Here is a 22,724-nt window from a genome sequence, read left to right as displayed (position 1 = left end):
GGGCAAATAATTATTTATACATAGTTGAGCCTCTGGGAATAATACTGAAAAGTATGTAAAAAAAGAGCCAGTATTGAACAGTATAGCTTCCCTATCCTGTGCCTTTTTCAAGGCTTTCGAAAAGGACGCTCCTGCAGCTATTTAAAGCAGGGTTGGTTTAGACTCTTGCGGTTAACGTGAATAGCGACTCAGGCTATGACGAATGTCGTAGTGGAGGGCAGAGTGAATTTCCGCCACTTATAGTTATTTAACGTGCGCAGATATCGCAAAACACGCGAGAGACTTGTTTTTCGCCTCCTTTGAAAAGCGGCCACCACCGCGCAGGGATCGAAACCGAGTCCTCTGGATGAGCAGTCAAGTGCCCTAACTATAGAGCAATTGCGGTGGAACTATTTGGAACAAGATTACCAGTGAAATGGCCGAGTAGATAGGTCATAAAAACATCATAAAATGGACAAGTTGATGCAGCCCAAACGCGACCTCTCTTGCTCTCTTGCTCGGAAGAGTCCTGTGAACGCGGTGGCGAATGCAGAGCGGTGACTCGACGAAAAAACAAGAAAAGGTCCCGAGAAAAAAAAGATTCCGAAGGAACCTTTAATAAGCTTTCGGGGCAACGCTGGAGGAAACAGGCATGCTAGGAGCAGGCTAGCGTATAATATCGAGAGAAAGATAATCCCTCATCTTCTTATATCTCTCAAAGTACGAAACATCATGCATTGCCCTTTCCTGAAGATACATGCTCTTTAGACTAACATTGCATTACGTATGTTCAAGGCGTTTTACAAGCGCATAGGATGGCCTAACGATCAGTGAAGTTGGTGTATTGAACGTGAAACATTCCGGGGATGTAGAAAACACATCTCTTGGCAATCGGCTAACAACCCTTTGGCGCAAATTACATTCTCCCGTCTCTTCCTGAACCTCTTGGTGGTGGTGGTGGTGAAAAACTTTAATAGCGGAGCCCTTAGAGTACAAAATTTCAAAACTTTCCTCTCCATCTCCTTTCCCGGTAGATCCTCTCCAAGGGGACCTAGAACACCTCAAGACCCGTGAGAACTAGGAGACCATGCTGCGCTCCAATTACCATGGTATTGCATGACATAGTCGTTACCGATCGGACTGCCAGCGTTATGGACAGCAGGAACATAAACTGATGAAGACAGTGGAGCCTGCGTTCTCCCAACTCCTCAGTCATGTTAATAAGGTATTGTTACGATCTTGATATGCGCACGTGTCCATAGCGAGCGATGCTTGCAGCATTGTTTCATTCTGAGAAAGTCGCTGCTCATGGAGCGTCCTGGTGCATTGTGGAAATAGTTACCAAAGTGCTTGTGTGTCGAGTCTGTACGCGGGGTTTACGTGTGTCTCATAGATCGAACACACACGCCAATTCAGACACAAATCACAGAGTCCGTACACCTAGTGCGACGGCTCATTACAACAGGAGACAACAGAAGTTTCACCTTTACCGAAAGCTTATAACACAGTTACGTCTGCAGTGTCTTAACTGCTGCAAATGGGCTGCTTGCACTTGCTAAATAACCAGAAGTACTTCAACTGTTCTACAGAAATCTGGAAGGCAGCAGACATTAACCGTGTGGCGTCGCCTACGGTGCACCTAATGGAAAAATAATCATTTGCATGGAGTTGAACAAGTACAATGTATTTACTAAGGTAATCGCTAATTAAATCAGGGCACCCTTAGACTTAAATCAACCAATCAAGCAAGTTTTCGGAAATGGTACTATGCCACCGGTCACACCCGTACGTACCAGGGGATAGAAAAATGCTCGGAATATAACCAGCCGAAATACATAGCATTCATTGATTACGAGGAAGCGTTTGACTCATTCGTAGCCTCAGCAGTCTTGCAAGCATTGCGAAATCAGGGTGCGGATGAGCCATATCTGAAAGCACTGTAACCATAGTTCTCCATAAAAATAAAATTCCCACTAAGAAATGTGTTAGGCAAGTAGACACGGTCTGCGCAGTACACTACTCACAGCTTGCTTAGCGTAAGTATTCCGATACTTGGAATGGGAGCAGTTAGGAATAACATTCAATGGAGAGTACCTCAGCAATCTGCGATTCGCAGAGAACATTGGCTTGCTAATTGACTTAGGAAAGGAATTCCAAATTGTTATTGATGTCCTAGATAGGAACAGTAGAGAAATAGACCTAAAATTATTTTAATGTTTGACAGCCTAAGAGAAAGTAGTTTACAATAGGTAGCGAAGCACTTCAAGTGATAGGCGAATATGTCTACTTGCGACAGGTTGTTACTGCAGATTCGGACTATGAAAGGAAAATAACCAGGAGGATATAACATAAATGAAGGGAATTTGGCAAGTGCCCGAAGATTACGGCTAGCAGCTTATCGCTGCCGCTCAATGGGATAGTATATAACAGTTTGATCTCACCAGTACTCACCTGTGGTGCTGAAACGTGGAGGATAATGAAAGGGGTTCTACTTAAGTTGAGGGTCACGTAGAGAGTTATGGAACAGGAAAATGTGTAACGTTGAAGAGGTAGGAAGCGTGCGGAGTGGGTTTGGGAAATGGCATGAAATAACGACATTCTTGTTGATACCAAGAGTGAGAAATGGGCATGGGTAAGACATGTATTACAAAGAGGATAACCGATGGTCGCTTAGCGTAACGGATTAGACTCCAAGGCAAGGGAAGCATAGCAGGGGGCAGAAGAAAGTTAGGTGGCTGGATGAATTTACGAAGTTTTCAGGGGTCAAGTGGATGCAGCTAGCACAGGACCGGGCTAATTGGAGGAATATTGGAGAGGCCATAGCCAAGCAGGGGGTATAGTTCGGATAATGATAATGCAGTTGAATATGTACAGCTTTTATCAAAAGTTTATAGCCCAGGGGGCCAGCTTTTTAGCCGTATATATACAGTGGCGCTGATTTAGCATCAGTGAAGGTTCTGTATACTGCAGAAGGCATGACAGAAAATCATCTATCAAAAGATTCGGATTGCTGGGAATGCGCTAGAAACCCCACCAAGTGGCTTAGAAGCAGACCCCGTGGGCTCTACAGTTCTGACAAAGACTGTACATACTTGAGAAAAGATTAGAGAAATCTTTTTTTGTTGTTGTTATAGATTGTTTTAAGAATGCAGAGAGCACATTCGAATGGCTTCATTTATTCCGCACTGAATTTCCCACTGGATGATTTTTGTGTTGCAAGAAACAAAAACAATGTTGAAATAGAAGAATTACGAACACAGAGATGGGGAGCCCGTGATCGGTTTATGATGCTGAAAACAAATACAGGAAACGGTTCTGCGATTCGCTCTTTTATTTCAAAACAAAAGTTGGTCGCACGATGAGGTGACTTCAAGGTGCACTAAACAAAGGTGGAGAATTATAAATGGCTTCAATAGGATTACACTTAGTCGCAGCGTGGGCTGCTGTAGTAGGTATCAGTGCTCAAGTACTTCATACGAAGAGTAAACTATCAGCTTGATTGCAATCAAGCCGTCATGTTCACGGTGGACACTCTAAATAACCATACTGCCATCTTCATAACAGCATTATATGGCACTGCACTTTAACATCTGCGGTGATTTTACTTTAAAACTACATGTGCCTGTAGTTTTAAATGATTTGCGGACCTATCTATGTCCGAGTTCATCAGTTATCACTGGGCATTAACAAAAATAATGCTAATTGTTTCACCAGTGCCTATGGGAATCGACAAGTTCAAACAGGCACAACGCTTTCCTCTTCTTAACTTAACGCGCAGTCTTTATAACTTCCTCGAGTTTTCAGCAAAATACAAAGGTTCATCCTCAAAGCGCAGTCGTCTGGTCGATAAACTTCTGGAGCTGTTTTCGGGTTGCTGGAAAGTCGGACCTGAGCGGCTCGCTCCGCTACCAATGCGGTTCGCTTCCCGGCATTGCGAACAGTCCTCTCCGTCTCTGGTTGTCACCATTCAAGCACATTCTAAGAATAGGGCTATTTAGGCCGTGAGATGGACGTCAGCGTTCCGGTGGGCAGCCTATTCAGTAGTGAGCAGCCTATTCACTAGTGACCACCTGCAACGACAGAATTCGGAGCGACCCTGTTCATACACGAATCCCCACGGAACCAGATGCTGCCTAAAAATGCAAGTTCGAACAACTGTCAGCTGTGATTAGTTAGCACATAATAGAGCACGTCGTTCATTAGATTGGCGAACAATTTAGGCCATATTATTGAACGAAAAGACCCCAGTCAGGAACACCATTGATTAAATGTCAATTTAGTGCAATGGAATATTGCATGCAAAAGTGGATGCTCTAGCTAGCATACTTAGGAGGAACATGGTTCACAGGAAGAGAAAGGTGCAGTATCTGTCACACTTGTTTCTGTGGACACCTGAACTGCGCCGTAAGGGAGGGAGGGAGGAAGGAAGGAAAGAAGGGAAAGAAGGGAAAGAAAGATAGGTAAAGGTAGGTAGGTAAAGATAGGTAGGTAAAGGTAAAGGTAGGTAGGTAAAGATAGGTAGGTAAAGGTAAAGATAAAGGTAGGTAGGTAAAGATAGGTAGGTAAAGGTAAAGATAAAGGTAGGTAGGTAAAGGTAAAGGTATAGGTAAAGGTAAAGGTATAGGTAAAGGTAAAGGTATAGGTAAAGGTAAAGGTATAGGTAAAGGTAAAGGTATAGGTAAAGGTAAAGGTATAGGTAAAGGTAAAGGTATAGGTAAAGGTAAAGGTAAAGGTAAAGGTAAAGGTATAGGTAAAGGTAAAGGTATAGGTAAAGGTAAAGGTATAGGTAAAGGTAAAGGTAAAGGTAAAGGTATAGGTAAAGGTAAAGGTATAGGTAAAGGTAAAGGTATAGGTAAAGGTAAAGGTATAGGTAAAGGTATAGGTATAGGTAAAGGTATAGGTAAAGGTATAGGTATAGGTAAAGGTATAGGTATAGGTAAAGGTATAGGTATAGGTAAAGGTATAGGTATAGGTAAAGGTATAGGTATAGGTAAAGGTATAGGTAAAGGTATAGGTAAAGGTATAGGTAAAGGTATAGGTATAGGTAAAGGTATAGGTATAGGTAAAGGTATAGGTATAGGTAAAGGTATAGGTATAGGTAAAGGTATAGGTATAGGTAAAGGTATAGGTATAGGTAAAGGTATAGGTATAGGTAAAGGTATAGGTATAGGTAAAGGTATAGGTATAGGTAAAGGTATAGGTATAGGTAAAGGTATAGGTATAGGTAAAGGTATAGGTATAGGTAAAGGTATAGGTATAGGTAAAGGTATAGGTATAGGTAAAGGTATAGGTATAGGTAAAGGTATAGGTATAGGTAAAGGTATAGGTAAAGGTAAAGGTATAGGTAAAGGTATAGGTATAGGTAAAGGTATAGGTATAGGTAAAGGTATAGGTATAGGTAAAGGTATAGGTATAGGTAAAGGTATAGGTATAGGTAAAGGTATAGGTATAGGTAAAGGTATAGGTATAGGTAAAGGTATAGGTATAGGTAAAGGTATAGGTATAGGTAAAGGTAAAGGTATAGGTAAAGGTAAAGGTATAGGTAAAGGTAAAGGTATAGGTATAGGTAAAGGTATAGGTATAGGTAAAGGTATAGGTATAGGTAAAGGTATAGGTATAGGTATAGGTATAGGTATAGGTATAGGTATAGGTATAGGTAAAGGTATAGGTAAAGGTATAGGTATAGGTATAGGTATAGGTATAGGTATAGGTATAGGTATAGGTAGGTAGGTATAGGTAGGTAGGTATAGGTAGGTAGGTATAGGTAGGTAGGTATAGGTAGGTAGGTATAGGTAGGTAGGTATAGGTAGGTAGGTATAGGTATAGGTAGGTATAGGTATAGGTAGGTATAGGTATAGGTAGGTATAGGTATAGGTAGGTATAGGTATAGGTAGGTATAGGTATAGGTAGGTATAGGTATAGGTAGGTATAGGTATAGGTAGGTATAGGTATAGGTAGGTATAGGTATAGGTAGGTATAGGTATAGGTAGGTATAGGTATAGGTAGGTAGGTAGGTAGGTAGGTAGGTAGGTAGGTAGGTAGGTAGGTAGGTAGGTAGGTAGGTAGGTAGGTAGGTAGGTAGGTAGGTAGGTAGGTAGGTAGGTAGGTAGGTAGGTAGGTAGGTAGGTAGGTAGGTAGGTAGGTAGGTAGGTAGGTAGGTAGGTAGGTAGGTAGGTAGGTAGGTAGGTAGGTAGGTAGGTAGGTAGGTAGGTAGGTAGGTAGGTAGGTAGGTAGGTAGGTAGGTAGGTAGGTAGGTAGGTAGGTAGGTAGGTAGGTAGGTAGGTAGGTAGGTAGGTAGGTAGGTAGGTAGGTAGGTAGGTAGGTAGGTAGGTAGGTAGGTAGGTAGGTAGGTAGGTAGGTAGGTAGGTAGGTAGGTAGGTAGGTAGGTAGGTAGGTAGGTAGGTAGGTAGGTAGGTAGGTAGGTAGGTAGGTAGGTAGGTAGGTAGGTAGGTAGGTAGGTAGGTAGGTAGGTAGGTAGGTAGGTAGGTAGGTAGGTAGGTAGGTAGGTAGGTAGGTAGGTAGGTAGGTAGGTAGGTAGGTAGGTAGGTAGGTAGGTAGGTAGGTAGGTAGGTAGGTAGGTAGGTAGGTAGGTAGGTAGGTAGGTAGGTAGGTAGGTAGGTAGGTAGGTAGGTAGGTAGGTAGGTAGGTAGGTAGGTAGGTAGGTAGGTAGGTAGGTAGGTAGGTAGGTAGGTAGGTAGGTAGGTAGGTAGGTAGGTAGGTAGGTAGGTAGGTAGGTAGGTAGGTAGGTAGGTAGGTAGGTAGGTAGGTAGGTAGGTAGGTAGGTAGGTAGGTAGGTAGGTAGGTAGGTAGGTAGGTAGGTAGGTAGGTAGGTAGGTAGGTAGGTAGGTAGGTAGGTAGGTAGGTAGGTAGGTAGGTAGGTAGGTAGGTAGGTAGGTAGGTAGGTAGGTAGGTAGGTAGGTAGGTAGGTAGGTAGGTAGGTAGGTAGGTAGGTAGGTAGGTAGGTAGGTAGGTAGGTAGGTAGGTAGGTAGGTAGGTAGGTAGGTAGGTAGGTAGGTAGGTAGGTAGGTAGGTAGGTAGGTAGGTAGGTAGGTAGGTAGGTAGGTAGGTAGGTAGGTAGGTAGGTAGGTAGGTAGGTAGGTAGGTAGGTAGGTAGGTAGGTAGGTAGGTAGGTAGGTAGGTAGGTAGGTAGGTAGGTAGGTAGGTAGGTAGGTAGGTAGGTAGGTAGGTAGGTAGGTAGGTAGGTAGGTAGGTAGGTAGGTAGGTAGGTAGGTAGGTAGGTAGGTAGGTAGGTAGGTAGGTAGGTAGGTAGGTAGGTAGGTAGGTAGGTAGGTAGGTAGGTAGGTAGGTAGGTAGGTAGGTAGGTAGGTAGGTAGGTAGGTAGGTAGGTAGGTAGGTAGGTAGGTAGGTAGGTAGGTAGGTAGGTAGGTAGGTAGGTAGGTAGGTAGGTAGGTAGGTAGGTAGGTAGGTAGGTAGGTAGGTAGGTAGGTAGGTAGGTAGGTAGGTAGGTAGGTAGGTAGGTAGGTAGGTAGGTAGGTAGGTAGGTAGGTAGGTAGGTAGGTAGGTAGGTAGGTAGGTAGGTAGGTAGGTAGGTAGGTAGGTAGGTAGGTAGGTAGGTAGGTAGGTAGGTAGGTAGGTAGGTAGGTAGGTAGGTAGGTAGGTAGGTAGGTAGGTAGGTAGGTAGGTAGGTAGGTAGGTAGGTAGGTAGGTAGGTAGGTAGGTAGGTAGGTAGGTAGGTAGGTAGGTAGGTAGGTAGGTAGGTAGGTAGGTAGGTAGGTAGGTAGGTAGGTAGGTAGGTAGGTAGGTAGGTAGGTAGGTAGGTAGGTAGGTAGGTAGGTAGGTAGGTAGGAGTGAAAGTGGATAGAAAGAAGAGCCGTAGTGGAGGGCTTCGGAGTAATTTCGACCACCTGAAGGTCTTTAACGTGCGCTGACATTGCCGCGGCCAGGATCGAATCCGGCTTACCACTGCACTACCGCGGCGGGGCCGAAGGAAAGGAGTCTCAGTAAAAAATCATGGCATGATCGCTTTCACCCTAAGCTGAACTGGAAGAAATGATTTTTAAATTTAATGTAATAGTGGCAAAATTATATCTTGTCTGACGGATCGCAGCATTAGCTTAGAATTCAATGTCCCGATTATTTAACCCCGCCGGGGTGGCGCAGTGGTTACGGCGCTCGACTACCGTTTCCAAGGACGCGGGATCGAATCCCGGCCTCGGCGGCAGCTTTTCGATGGAGGCGAAAAGCGAGTCGCCCGTGTGCTGTGCGATGTCAGTGCACGTTAAAGAACCCCAGGTGGTCGAAATTTCCGGAGTCCTCCACTACGGCGTCTCTTACAGCCTGAGTTGCTTTGGGACGTTAAACCCCACAAACCAACCAACCATTTAACCCCGAGCTATTGTCAGTCTGTTTAAATTGAAGAAAGATGCGATGAATTTCTTTTTTTTCCCCTTCACTCTGCGCTCTATTTGTGGGTCCACTACTTACAGTCTGCAGGGCTGCCTCCTGAATGTAGTACTGGCAGGCAGTGTCGTCCTCTTCTATCACGGGACAGCGAATGCGCTCGGCAGAGCTATTTGCTTTCGCCTCACGTATGCAGTTCCTGCGATGGGAACAAAACAGCTTGAAGGCAACTCGCCCAAATCCACTAGTCTTACACGAATGGTAACCCTGTCAAATTTGTGCACGGGAATTCCTTCCGTAAGGCTACGGCTGTCTGATTTTCCACTAAGTTAAAGTAGAAAAGTTGCATAGTCATTCCTACCGGCGTAGCTTTGAAAGCAGTTAATGCTAGCTGAATCGTCATTGCTGTCTAATATCAGAAAAAAAAAAAACACTTTCTTGCTAAATGCGTTAGGTCAGCGCAGCTCTTCGTACTTTTGCGATTCAAGCTTTTGCCGTTTGCGATGAAAAGAAGACACTTCACCAGCATATCTGAAAAGTACGCTCAGATGAGTCTTCATGGCACCGCCAAAAGCGCGAAATAGAATGACGGACTTCTAGAAGGAATAGACGACAGAGCGCTGAATAAGTGGAAGTTTATTCTAAAACCCATGGGAATGGGAAGGAAAGAAAGAGGCGATGAGAAAATCTACGACCGGAAAATCTTGAGTTTCATGCGTCGTTCTGATACTGCGGGCTCCTCTGATGAGACAAGGTAGTCATCGACATCGCTGAAGATCCTTCGCGTATTGTCGCTCAAATCCGCTTGAACATTCCTACGTGCACCTTGGATAGAAAAATGTCCCTGATAACTGGTGCAACCCTTCTACCGATGCAAATTCTCTATCGAATTGAACCTACACGTTAATAAATTAATCTTTCGTTTGTTCCTTCTGTCCGCCTTTCTTTGTCGTTATAGCTAAATTTCTGCAGATTGTATACGAACTAACTCGCCCAAATACTCAGTACTGTTGACTCGCATCGCCAATGCCGCGGCGACAAGTGGTCACGATGTCAAAGTCGCGCAATTTTATATTCCGCCACATAATGAGACCGGTCACGTGATGGTGACCCACTGTCACATGGTTTGCTACCCTAATAACGACAACGTTAAACCTATTCTTGAGCCATGAAGTACTTAATGTGAAATGCACACTCTCGCCTTTTTGCCTTCTTCGTTGAGAGAAGTTACAGAGATAGATGTACAGTATACGACCATACCGGCAATTTTCCCGGCGGCAACTCCACGCTGCAGACATGCCTAAAACTACAAGGCGTTTCAAACTATTAAAAAATTCTTTTAAAGCTATAAAATATGCACCAATTCGGTCTGTTTGAATGGACGACGTGGCAAGGTGGACATTATAGACGTTATAGAGCTCAATGGTTAGACTATTAATCACGGTAGACGGTGGTCTGTAAAAATTCTGATTGGTTGAGAGGTTGTTATGAGGTCACATCCATATGACCTCGCACAGGAATTTCAAAACCCCACATTCAATAAAGCTCAAGAGCCGAGAAAGGATGCAAAGAAAGCAAAGTTGGCAAGGAGGCTCGTCTAATGCGAGTATTTCAGAAAATCGAAGTAATTCAACAAAATAGCTCTGTCGCTATTGAGGTTGGAACCCATGCCCTCTGCATGCCAGGTAGTCGCACAGCACGTATGCCACGAATTCGGTTCGTTAGTACTAAACATGTTATAGGGGCACGTAGTGAACGCGTTGTCGACAGTATGGCCTACTAATATACGTCTTCACAATGTGCACTCATTATACAGTAACAATTTTAAAAATTTTAATGAGAATGGTTCCTTTTTTATTTTTCTAAATTTCCGAAATAATAAGACTGAGCTGAAGGCGCCGAGTTAGTACGTCTACTAAATAAAGGCCGAGCTTAAGCGTCGGCCTAAGTTTTTAATGTGCATTGACGTCGTATTCGGACAGTTTCTCTATTTTGCCGCATGTAAAATGAAGCTGCAGCGGCTTTCACTCAATCCCGCAACGGACATCAGCAAATGCAGGAAAGGGCGGAAGAGGAGGTCTTAAGCGCTTGCTTACTGTTGGACTTACCTGCAGAGGAAGTGTCCGCAGCCTTCAATGTTCGCGATCTCCTCAATCGGTATATCGGCCAAGCAGGCGCTGCACTCTAGCTCAGCTTCGGAAGACAATGCCGACGCGGCGGAGCTCGTGGTTCCACTTTGCCAGACCTGTAATGGTCCATGCGTAACGTTGCTTCTGTGGGCAGCAGCAGAAAGGTGATGAGGATAAACTTTCCCACTGCGAAACTGACGACGGTGACTAGATACGGAGAAACAGAATGCTACGTTTTTTTGTACAACAAACGCTGAGATGCACTTGGCTTGACTTGACGCGTTCTGCGTTTTGCCGCGATATCCGGCAAGTTCATTCGGTAACCCGATAAACGGTGTCTATGCTGTAACTGCCTTTTAACCACGAGTTTTTGTTGTGCGAGAGGCGGAGATAACTAATCAGTTATTCCATGTGACGAGGCTTCTAGGGAGTAAATGGAGTGTGTGGGCGACATGTATGCGAATGTAAACTGGGACATGCCTTAGAAAATAGCACTTGGCTGTCCGGTATAAGCTTTCCGTTGCGCATGCGTCTTTGGCAAAAAACTTCGCTCGGGGCCTCAGGCGTGGCCAGTATATAGTGAGCTTCTATGAGACTCACGCTACTCTTTATACCATATAGTTCCTGCCCAACACAAATTAAGGGAGGTCTAGAGCAGCAACATGCGTTTCTCCAAGACTTTACACGATTGCTATACAGGGCGTCTGTTGCAGTTCAGGGCGGGTTGTGTTTGGACATGGCAACTCCATACATAAACAGGAAAGATCTCGCATCGTTTTGAGGGTAAGGGTGTCAGCATCGTGGTTTTTGATTACTTCTGTACATCCTTCCTATGCACGTGCGCGATGAGGATTGTGACGAACACTGGGAATGCCGCAAAATGCACTCCACGCAAATAAGTGGTTTGCAGGGCTTAGCGTCCTAAAACGACTCAGCCTATGAGAGACGTAGTGTACTCCGAAAATTTCGACCCCATGTGGTTCTTTCATGTACGCTGACATCGCGCAGCACACGGATGCCCCTTTGCTTCGCCTTTGTCGAAAAGCGACCGACGCGTGGCCGGGATTCGATCCCGCGTCCTTAGGTTCAGTAGTCTACTGAGCCATTGCTGTGGAGTGCATACAAAGCCACTGAGCCATTGCAGTGGGGTGCATACAAATAATAATTGTCTTTGTTAAATAAAGCTGTTGATCTCCTTCACGACCAGGAGCTCCTCTTACAATACAGTAGACACGTACAGGACCAATCACACTCAGCGGCAACACGGCCCCGCGTGGCGGCACATATGTGGAGCGCCATTGTGCCCAAACCATTTTACCATTTTATTCGCCCCCTCGAACTGAGAAAAAAAAAACATAAAAAAATTGAGGGGGAGCCTGGACCAGCAAAAGCTTTGCCAGGCTTAAACCAATTAAAAATAAATAAAAACGAGCAGCAGCTCGAGATAAAAAAAAAAAAAAAACTTTTTAAAAGCGATAGAAGGTATTAAAAAAAAAAAAAAAAAAAAAAAACCAGTGACAAATTGTTGCAGAGTGGCAGGCGACACGAAGCAACACATCGAGGTACATCTTCTCGTGCGCCACTGTACATTCATTCGTGGCCGAGTTAGATGCAGTGGCGCTCTGCAGCTGTGTGGCCACGAGAAGTCATGTTCCCGCTAACTTTGATCGACACTGTATGCTTAGTGAGTGTACGTCAAGCGGTGTCCGTTTTGGACCACCGAATAGAATTTTTCGTTAATAGGAATAAGAAAGAGGCAGGCAAAATGCCTATTTCCCTATTTCTTCAAACGCGTCATTTGCGACTAATGTGCAGCGCTGGGGATGAGAGTACCAACCAGGGTGGCTTTTAGACAAGATGTGAACGACAGCGCATGCCTTGACCCCCACATACTAATGTTACGGTTCAAACGTAGCTCAAAACATATGCAGCACAGATCTCTTCATTGTATGTGCTCTATGCTTAAAAGCATTTGCGACGCGCTTTATCAAGGCGCGACGTTCGCTGAACTAAGGCTCGCGATGAGCGAATGAACACGCAGCACTGATCGAATTTGACTTCATTGGCCCCCAACACAAGTCTGCCTCACTTGAAAACGCTTATAGGGCACCGTCCGCACGATCACCCAGAGTGGGCCACTCCTTGAAAGTAGTAAGACCGGCACTACTTGCCTAATGTTTGGGGACGTGAGGAAGCTGGCATGCTGATGTGCAAGACTGGAAGAATTTCAACTGGTTAGGGCATGACACGACAGAACTGCAGCCGACAAAGAAGCACCACAAAGCGAGGAACACAGGAGATGGTTTGGTGTGGTTTATATTGTTTAACGTCCCAAAGCGACTCAGCATATTAGACGCCGTGATGGAAGGCTGCGGAAATTTCGACAACCTGGGGTTCCTTAACGTGCACTGACATCGCACAGCACACGGGCACCTTGCTTTTCGCCTCCATCGAAAAGTGGCCGCCGAGGCCGGGATTCGATTCCGCGTCCTTGGGAACAGTGGTTGAGCGCCGTAACTACTGCGCCAACCCGGCGAGGTGGCAGCATAGAGGGCAATAGGTAGCATGCGATTTCAAAGTTTCAGAAATTCGTTTCCTTCTAGCCAGAATTTTAAGGCGGCCACGTTGAAAGGCGCTTTCTACAGAGAATTTGACATCGACGCGTTGTCGACGGTAGCGAAAAATCATCGGGCTTGCCTCTGGCATGTTGTAGTTGCCAGTTGAAAGGGCTGGTCTGTGACTGGTCGGCATGTTGTGTGACGTCACGACACCACGTGGCATAAGCGAGTTCGTAGAAGGTTGAAATCAAGCACAGAATCATCGGATTCCGGGTCTGACAGGCTACCCCTATAGTTGACGAAAAAAAAAATTGCAAGAGTTCAACGCTGCTGAAACAAATATTGAGCGAAAGCATTAGCTGCGGGTGACCGAGCGTTCTTCTTCTTCTCTTTTTCTTCCTCAGCCCACATATAAAGCCCCGCTTTAACCAAGTCGTTGAACGTGCCTTAGTGGCCTATAGGGGTAACGTGAATGTCAGGGTCTTGGCAGGCCGATTCTGACATAACCGTTCCATGTGAAACAAGAGACCCAAGTTGGCAGCTCCTGTCAACTGAGCCGCGACCGCTTGAGTAGGGAGCCCATCTCTCGCTTTTGTGTCACGTGGGTAAGACGTGGCTACCACCGCGCTACGCCGACCGCTTGAGTTGGTAGCCCAGTTCTCGCCCTAGTGTCACGTGGAGTGCGACGTCACAGCGTCACGTGGGTATGACGTACGTGGCTACCGCCGCGCTGCCTGAAGGCTCAATACCTAGAGTAGTATTGCTTTCGCAATAAAAAAATAAACAGCACTAGGAAGACGGGACAAACGAGCAGACAAACATAGCGCATGTGTTTTTCTGCTCGCTTGTCTCACCTTCCTAGCGCTTTTTCATTCTTTTCGTCAACATACACCAGCCAGCTATATCCCCTCTTTTCTGCTACCCCTAGTCCGCGCATGCAGGCACCTTCGTATACGGACATACGTATACGATATAGCGCATATTTCATCTATATCGAGTGATTTTGCGCGTATTGTGGCAGTGTAAAAATATACACTATAATGGCAGGTGTGAACTAATAGATGCACAAATTAAGGAATTATGGAGTAGACGAGAGGCAAAATGCATGTGCGCGAAAGAGTATTCGCTCAGGGAGCGGCAGGGTGAGAGCAATACACTCTCTAGCTTCGTACCCTTAACGCCACATCTTACCGTACAAACCCGTGTATAATACGTGCCCCCCCCCCCCCCCCCCCCCCCCCCCCCCCTATGTTATGTCAGATATCTGCCTCGTATTATATGTGGATCCGAACAAATGTCAGCCTAAATTCGCAGTTCCAGCCTCATTATTAATCAGTGCTATACATCAGGTTTCCAACCAGAGGAAGCGCTATCTAACGGTGGCGTCGGCTGACTGTTTCCATGGTTTCGGTTTTACCCCGGTAACTCCGCGATACAGTACCAGCGATCCTCGCGATCACGGTGATCGCGAAGCATACGCGACAGGAAGAAGATCGATCGCGCCTCGCACGATGTAGAGATAGCAAAAGGATCACTCAGCACTTTGCACATGTCCCTCACGGGCCCTTCCAGCCGCGCCGGCCACGCTCTACAGCCGATTCGTGGACTCTTGACCAGCATTCCCAAGGAGCGTGATGGTCGCTCCTTGCGTCGTTTACCGAACGCGTTTAGCGGTACGAGAAAGGTGTCTTCGGCAAGGGACTCTCGGCAAACGATACACCGGACGACGACGATAGTGAAAACCCTGAATCCGAGAACACTTGGTGGGCGCATACGCCGCGCGCCAGCTGTACGCAGTTCGTAAGCTGCCTTCTCGCATCAGAGTAGGAAGTGGCCTACTAGTTCTGGTTTTAGAACTGAGGACCATATGTAGCTCCCGGGGCGAATGTGAGCTGCTCTTCGCATGCTGCGTGAGCTTTTCCGATCTAGCGCGTCGACGCGAGAAGGGAAGCGAACCAGCACTGGCATATTGTCACGTCACGTGGTGGTGACAAGGCCATAGGCACGACAAATTACGCAGCTGTACCAAAACAGACAAAATATTTACCCCCACCCGTGTAAAGGGTTAAAGAGAGCGGAGGAAGCCGTGTTTCTTCGCCTCCTTACGAACACCATGAAGTGACCGGCGTCACTTGAACACTGACAGTGCCTTCTCCGAGGAGTGCCCCCCCTGTGGGGAAATGTCCTCGGACCTCTTCCACATGGTGTGGGCGTGCCCCTCCAACCCTGCCTCTGCACCTAACCTAAACCCCACTCGGGAGGACTGGGAGGTGACCCTACTCGCCTGCTCCGACCTGAAAACCCAAAAGGCGTTGGTCAAACGAGCAGACTCCACCTAGTGTTTGTGAGGGGAAGGGCACTAAGCCTGACCCCAGAGCAACCTCCATGTAACTTTCTATATTTAATAAATGTTTTCACCACCACCACCAAAAGAGAAGGCATGTGTATTCGTACCGAAATAAACTCTTTATTGGGTTGACTTGCGCCCGAAAAAGAGCTAAGCAACTCGGCGGCGGCGATAGCAACAAACGTGCTCTTTGATCGTCGAACTGAAAACTGCCCGTCACACGCGAAAACGCTCAATTAAAGGCGACGAAAAAACATCTAGATAAAGCTGCAGACCGTGGCTAACATAACCTGGAACATTGCATAAATACAAGCGCGTGGCTTGAATCCTTCGAGATACATCTCAAATTATGTGGTGCATTAGAGGAAATGATAAAGCCGCGTTTGCGGCATTCATTAACAAGCAACGAATACAGAAATGACCCGTGCGCTAGAATCAGAGTAATAAGGCCACGCATGCCGGCGGCTGCCGAAAAAGAACAGGTGAACATATGAAGCATTCACGGCAATATGAAGGTGCGAGGTACTATTCGGCTTTGGATGCGAAAACGCGGAGCGCGTATGCCTCGCGGGGCAACTGCGAAATGCAGTGCAAATAAATACTTTTACTGATCTTTTCTCGGTTCCATTATACGTGGGCGAAAACTTTTTCCGTTTTTGCTATTCTGAAATGTTATTCGTATTAAAAGCGGATTCTTATGGTAAACGTCCCCCAGATTTTCTTTTCACGTGAATACCGCACAGGCCAGCAATTTGCTAAGCAAATGATGAAGGTAAGCAGCAAACCCAGTGCGCGTCTTGACGTTTGTGGGGTTAACTAGTGCGCCAAGATTCCAGCTGTCCCCCTTAACAGGCGAAGTGACTCAACAAGATGATATAAAAGCTACCCTTAGGGTCGTCCGCCGAGAAACTTGACGCTTAAGAGAAGTGCACATAGCGCCGATGATTCTCAACTTCAGTTGCAAAGTGTAGCACTTACTTTTTCTTATCGATGTTCAGAGGAACTGCAACTAAAACGTGATTTCAAATGACGGAATTCACCGAAATCTTCCGCACATCTCTACTGCTACCGTTATAAGCACAGACCCGGAAATCCGCTCTATAAACGGTACCGCACTGTAACCATTCTTTTAGGTCAAAATACACTCCAGGGGGGTATAGCGTCCCTTTCAAAAACGCCTTATTATTCGGTGAACGAAAATCAACCAACAAAGTGGATCCGCTGCACGCTCAGATTAGGTTTAGCATACCGCGCGACCACCGCAACGGAACTAGGTGTGCGCAATTGTCAGCAGCGCATGACCAATTCCGTGAAAGCGGTCGCGCTAATCTTCGCAGTCGCGCTGCACGTAGTATGCTAAAGCATCACTTAGCTTTTACTGCGAAAGCAATACTGCTAGCACTTCGAGCCTGTGGCGTGTCGTGGCGCCTCCATTCATGACATTTCACGCGACCATGTGACGTCACGCTAGACCGAGAGACGGGGCCCCAGCTCGCCCATCGGATGGTGGCGGTGAGTCCATACTCGGCGCTGTGTCGCAGCCGAGAGAGGGCGCTCGCTGTTTGTGAAGTCACGCTAGGAGGATAAATGGGGCTGTGGCTCGGCTCCTCGCAGTAGTCAGGGCGCAGCCGCCGAACAAGGCGCAGCCAAGGGTATTGCTTTCGCAATCTTCCAGGCTTAACCAAGCTAAGCCATCAGTCAACTTTCTTTTCGTTCGCACAAAATTGCGAGGGGTCTCGAAACTAGACCTTGTGGTTGGAAAACAAGTCTTGCGGTACGGCTGACAGAGGAATCCTCATGACATGAGAGGCGTAGCGGTCCACGACATTGTACCTCTGTTCTGCTTCGGCGGGACCGTTCTGTCACTGCGAAAATACCGCGTCGCGCAAATCGTTCGGTGCAAGTGGCAGAAAGCTAGCAAATCGTATGTTACAGCGGCGTGCCGACGTTTCAGGCTCGTCGCTTTGAGAGAAATGCGGTGCAGCCGTAGGGGGACCAAACTTGAACAAAGACACAATCACAACAAAGTGTTTCCGCTCACTCTTTTACGAAAAGAGCGATGTGCGAATGAAGGAAAGCATTGAGGGGTCATGGAGAGAAGGCATGGTGCAGCGCAGATGCTTGCAACGGTGAAAATCGAAATAACGACAGAGGGAAAGGAAGCGGCGCGCGCACGTATGTCACGTCCTAAGGACGTGGTGCGATGTGCTGCGCCACGCAGGGAAGCCCAATACCGCGCAGGGAAGTGCACTTGCTGATACGCGTTGCCATATAGATAGCATTTTTAACCGCATTATAACCGGTATTTTGCTTTGCGCGGCCACATAATAAACGGTAAGACATTACACTGAGTCCTATAGGTGAGGCATGCAGACCAATGGCTGGCAAAAATAGCGCTATAACCGGTCCTGTACTATAAGCGGGCATTCGTTATAAGTGGTCTACACTGTACCACAGCATCATCACGCTCACCCTCCACCACCAACACGCACCACACGTGCCCCGGAGCCAAGCTCCAAGCCAAAGACAATTAGAGCGTCTGCCTTCATCTGGGCTGGACAAGATCTGTACCTAAACCGCAGCGTTGGCTTTACTGTTCGCTGAGTCTTTGTGCTCCTGTGTCTAGAGAAACACACACACACACACACACACACACACCAAATGTCCTAACAGTATGCAGCAACACACCTCGTCTTGCAGCCGGATGGCCCCAACGTCAATGATAGAGTTGATAAACTCTTGGCACGTTCGACCCGGGTGGTTTGCGCTGCAGGAAACGCAGTACTCTGTCTGGCACAAAGAGCACTCCAGAGTTTCCACGCCTGGCCTGATGCAGAACTTTCCGCCGCAGCCTTCGACCGGGCATTGCACAACGGGGAAGGACAGCTGCTCTTTGTGTCGGCTGTATTCTTGTTGGCTCATGACCTGTAACGATGTCGTGGGCGATTACATGCTAAGCTTCATCTGTTTTACTTATTTCGTTTTTTAGTATGCAGGCTACAGCTCGATGATTCGAACCTTCCTTTAGAAAGATTTTGCGGGGCACCTCTGATGCTTCATCAGCTCATCATTTTGGGAGAGCTGCAGCTTTTAGAACTGCTTCTACTCTGACACAAACTCGGTCGCTTTCTGAGTAAACTGGTTTTCAACAAGAGTTGCGGCATGCAAAGAGTGCGAGTCTGTGACAGCCTGCGTGAGTGCAAGGTGGTCACAGATCACGACGGTTTGAGTCAGGTCATTTTAAACATGGAAACAAGGTAACAGAGTATACTAATGAAAGGGGATTGTAGCCGGGGGTAATACAAAAGAAAGAGGTGCCTTGACTGCATAGGTTGAGAGAACAAAAGAAATCTGGGACAAACAAGTGTGCACATTTTATGCCTTGCGGTTGTGAGTCTGGATGACTTGGGTGCTTTGTTTATTTCGCCGCTACATGACAAAGCTATTCTCATCCATAGAAAAGCTTGGAAGCCCTCCCGGTATCTTCTTGGCATCCGCATTCTGAGCATCCCGACGAATGTCAACTTCGGTGAGGGCATTTCAGAGAAAGAGCACAGTACGAATCATGCCTTTACTGGTAATGTTGATTAGCTCTCACTCGCTATGATATAAGCACCGCCGAAGTTCCTTCCCTATTAACTCGAATGAACGTCCATGTGACTACTCGGGTTACGCGTTTTAGTTATCCAACGCGCACTGAAACCTGAGGGCCTAAGCTGATAGCGAAGAAATGCATCTACTTTAGCTGGGACGGCAATTGCAAAATGGTGTTGAAAGTTACATCAGTATTATTAATTTATTTACATTTCTATTAACCTCTAACTAAAGAAGCATCAAAGAAACCCCATCGTGTGACCCTAAACAGATATGATATAGCGTCCTTAATAAAGAGGGGCGGCGCAGACGCAGTAAATAGCACACGACGAAGCAAAGTAATGAATCAAATTGCCAAGCCTCAATTTATCCAGTTCACTCTTCTGATCAATGAAAGACCTGGAGCCACGTGCATGCTAGAGATGAATGTCGAGTTCTCGGAAATTTTTGGCAGAGAAGGAAGCGAGGACAACAGTAATGATTGATTTGATTTGATAACGGCACGTGGCGCGGGCCAAGCAAACTGCAGTTCCTTTTTGTGAGTAACCAACTTCAACATCTTCTTCCCTTTCCTCTTCTTCTCGAAGAAACAATTGAGCGGAGAAATGCCACCAGGGAGCAGGGGATGCCCTCTATAAATAATTATTGTTTTATTACAGCCTAAGCGGGTACGGCACAGCTCACCAAAACTTAATCAAGCTAGTGCTGAGCGTTGTTTAGAAACTGAAAAAGTGCAGCCTGTCACGGAAGTTGTGAGGCAGCGTAAAGCATAAAAGAGAAAAGTAAAATGCGCAACACTGTGGCCTTTCCTGAACCCTCTTTTTTCACTACAGCCTATCGCCTGAAGCCACCTTCTAGTATCAATAAACCAGTCCAAAGAAGGGGGAAGGGGGACGCAGAGAAACAGCTCGACTATAACTTAGCGTCTTTTTACACATATATTGATTCGAGGCTATGTATCAACTGTAATTATCCTGGGTGAACCAATGCCATCCGGGCCCGTTGCTTCAAAGTATAGCGCCCGTGAAGCCGCATTCGAGCATTGCTCATTTATGTGGGTTAATGTCACTTACAGATCGCAGGGCTGACTCCTGTATCTGAGACAGGCAGTGGCCGCCTTCCTCCGGCTTGACGGGGCAGTGAACGACGTATGTGAGGGAGCTCACTCCTGCCGCACGCACGCACTCTCTGCACGAGAAGCAGAATGGAAGGAAAAACCATTGTTGCAGAGCTCACTCGTGTTTGGTAGTTCACTTGCGCAGGAGAATATTTGCAAAAATATTAAGTTGGGCTCAGAGCGCAGTGGCAATCCCTCCACTATTTCAGGGGCAGTTAAAGCCGCGAGTATTGGTATTCAAATGAGACACATGTCCGTAATGGGTCTGACACTAAATACGGAGCCGACCTTGACTAAAGTATACAACGCCAAGTCACTAAGATGTGCGTCGAAAACGATGCACGCCGCCAAGTTATCTGAATGCGACTATATACGAAGTAAGAAAAAGAACGTTTGACTCTGGGTACAATGGTACGAATTGTAGGAAATGTTTGGACACATCAAACTAAATAGCTCAGAAGGAAGTGTTTAATGTGCTTTGTAAGCAAAGTTAATAGACTCACATTGACATGGTCACGAATAACTGCCGTCATGAAACGTGTTCACTACATTTCAGCTCGTACAGCAAAGTTCAATAACGCCCGCGAGTTCTTCTCGAGAACAGTTACTTCAACACTTTAAATCGTTCTCACTCTGCTGTCGCTGCGCTCATTCTTACCTTTTTATTCTAAAGAGAGGTCTCGGTGCGTAGACAACAGGGAATAAATACAGAGCTCGTTCTCTAAAATTTAGTTTACCGATTGTGCCTATCCTTGACGGAAAGGGATCCATAACCTTTTTTTCAGCACACACAAATAGTTAATCATAACATTCTTTCGCGGCTTCCTGGATGTGATTTTTAAAGCATTTATTAATGAGAAACTTTTAAGCGCTTCCAATGTGTTCCACGTGGTCATGTATAAGGGAGATGAGGGGCTCGCGAAGACATACCAGTGCGCGAGAAATTTGAAAACACTACTTCCTATCTCCATAGACACAAGAAGGCTCGACATATCTGTCTGGTAAAGCGGCTTCTTTGTTCCAGGGTGGAATTGTACATGTTGACACAGGAAATTAAACGTCATGCAGACCTCGACTCCCTGGCCGCCCAGCATAGCGACATAGAAAGTGCCGCCTTTTTTGGAGTAGCCATTCAAATGAGGCCATTCAAATGAACTCCAAGTCGCAGATTCAACTGTCAGGCTCGCTGTGGACGAGGACATTATGTATCATTCCCATGCAATGAGAAGCGGCTCTACGCCAAGAAGAGGAGGCAACTCATATCCGGTAAAACTCGGGAGAATCGTCAGCTCCGGTCCAAGCGCTTGCTAAGCAGGGCGAAGGAATTTTCTGTGTTTCTTTTTTTTTTGCAGATGAAAGGATATTTGACCAAGGCCAGAAGGTTAACACTTTCTTGCAGAAGGAGTGCGCGTTAATACTGCCGCGAACAAGGAGTGGTTTACCACCGTTGTGAAGCCCTGGATAGAGACTATATCGAAATGAAGATGTTATATGTCTTTCTGCTGATTAGGCTCCAGCCGATATCCCCTACAAAGATTGGTTGGCTGACAATCTTCACGACCACATCAGTCCTAATTTGTGGCCTTATAGTTCTCCAGATTAAATCCACTCGACTACTACGTCTTGTGCGTCGTTGTGAGAGAGGTCAACAAAGAGCCACATAACAGCAAAGACTCGCTATATATAAAGGCCACCATTGCTGACTCAATGGCCAACATCTCTAAGGACTACCTCATCCGATTATGCAATCGTTTCCAAAACCGAACTCAATCGGTTGATGCTGCGAATGACGGATTCATTGAGGTGTGGAAAATAAACATTAAGAAAAGTGGTGGCTGTCAAAGCTTGGTGAAAATATGCCTACTTTTGCAGGAATATATTACGCTCCCTGTGTTTCCAAATAACTCGCTCAACGATACGCAAAATAAAGCTACAGTCTTTTGAAAAGCGTGAAGAAATATTACTATAGCTGCTTTTTTTCTTCGTTTACTTGTCATTAATTTTAGAATCTATCACTGATGAGGCAAATCAAATGGGCGAAGCTGCTGAGATAAATTCACCCAGGCTTTCCGGGTAGCCGTACCTGCAGAGGCAATGGGCGCACGGCGCGACTTCGACGAGTTCATTGAGAGGTGCTTCAACCATACATGCGCAGCACTCCATCATGAGGCCAGTTGTCTTTGCAGTCGCCTCATCCACAGCACGCGGTTCACTGAAGACGGGTCGGGTGGGATTCGCAGAAACCTCGCTCTTAACTGGACGCACCTGCGAAAGACGAGAGACAAAAGAAATCACACGGATGTTTTCTTCTCCGAATTAGCATGCGCACCGTTTGCGCCCTTTCCCCCGAATGTCTACACGGTTTCTTCTATTCGCAAGTACCACTGACGCAACGACAAGACACCGAGACAAGCCACGTACTGAAGTTATGGCAAAGAACGCGCACTAGGTCGTCTTGGGAGTTGACAGCACTCGTATTTTGCTAGGCAAGCGCAAACGGGAGGCAAATTGTTCGCCAAGCTCGGCCTTCTTGAGATTAAACGTGAAGATTCCCCTCGGAAACAATGTTAAACGAAAATGTTCGTTTTTTTTTTTGCCTTCGCTTTAAATATTAACTCAAAGGTGATGATTAAGTGTCG

General features: G+C 46.4%; 1 protein-coding gene across 1 annotated transcript in view; it reads right to left on the bottom strand.

The window, feature by feature from the left end:
* The window catches only part of LOC146196875 (uncharacterized), a 99,804-nt gene that overhangs the window by 49,213 nt on the left and 27,867 nt on the right, over nucleotides 1–22,724 (bottom strand). The window contains exons 5-9 of the mRNA XM_084598568.1: nucleotides 22,169–22,350; nucleotides 20,042–20,156; nucleotides 18,063–18,299; nucleotides 10,449–10,585; nucleotides 8,425–8,539 (exon numbers count right to left, since the gene is read on the bottom strand). Of these exons, the coding sequence (XP_084454694.1) occupies nucleotides 8,425–8,539; nucleotides 10,449–10,585; nucleotides 18,063–18,299; nucleotides 20,042–20,156; nucleotides 22,169–22,350 (786 nt within the window). The remainder of the gene's footprint in view (nucleotides 1–8,424; nucleotides 8,540–10,448; nucleotides 10,586–18,062; nucleotides 18,300–20,041; nucleotides 20,157–22,168; nucleotides 22,351–22,724) is intronic.

Source organism: Amblyomma maculatum, chromosome 3 (assembly GCF_055883805.1).
Source record: "Amblyomma maculatum isolate TAMU_Amacu chromosome 3, ASM5588380v1, whole genome shotgun sequence".
Classification (NCBI taxonomy): Eukaryota; Metazoa; Arthropoda; class Arachnida; order Ixodida; family Ixodidae; genus Amblyomma; species Amblyomma maculatum.
This window is presented reverse-complemented; position numbering and strand designations above follow the sequence as displayed.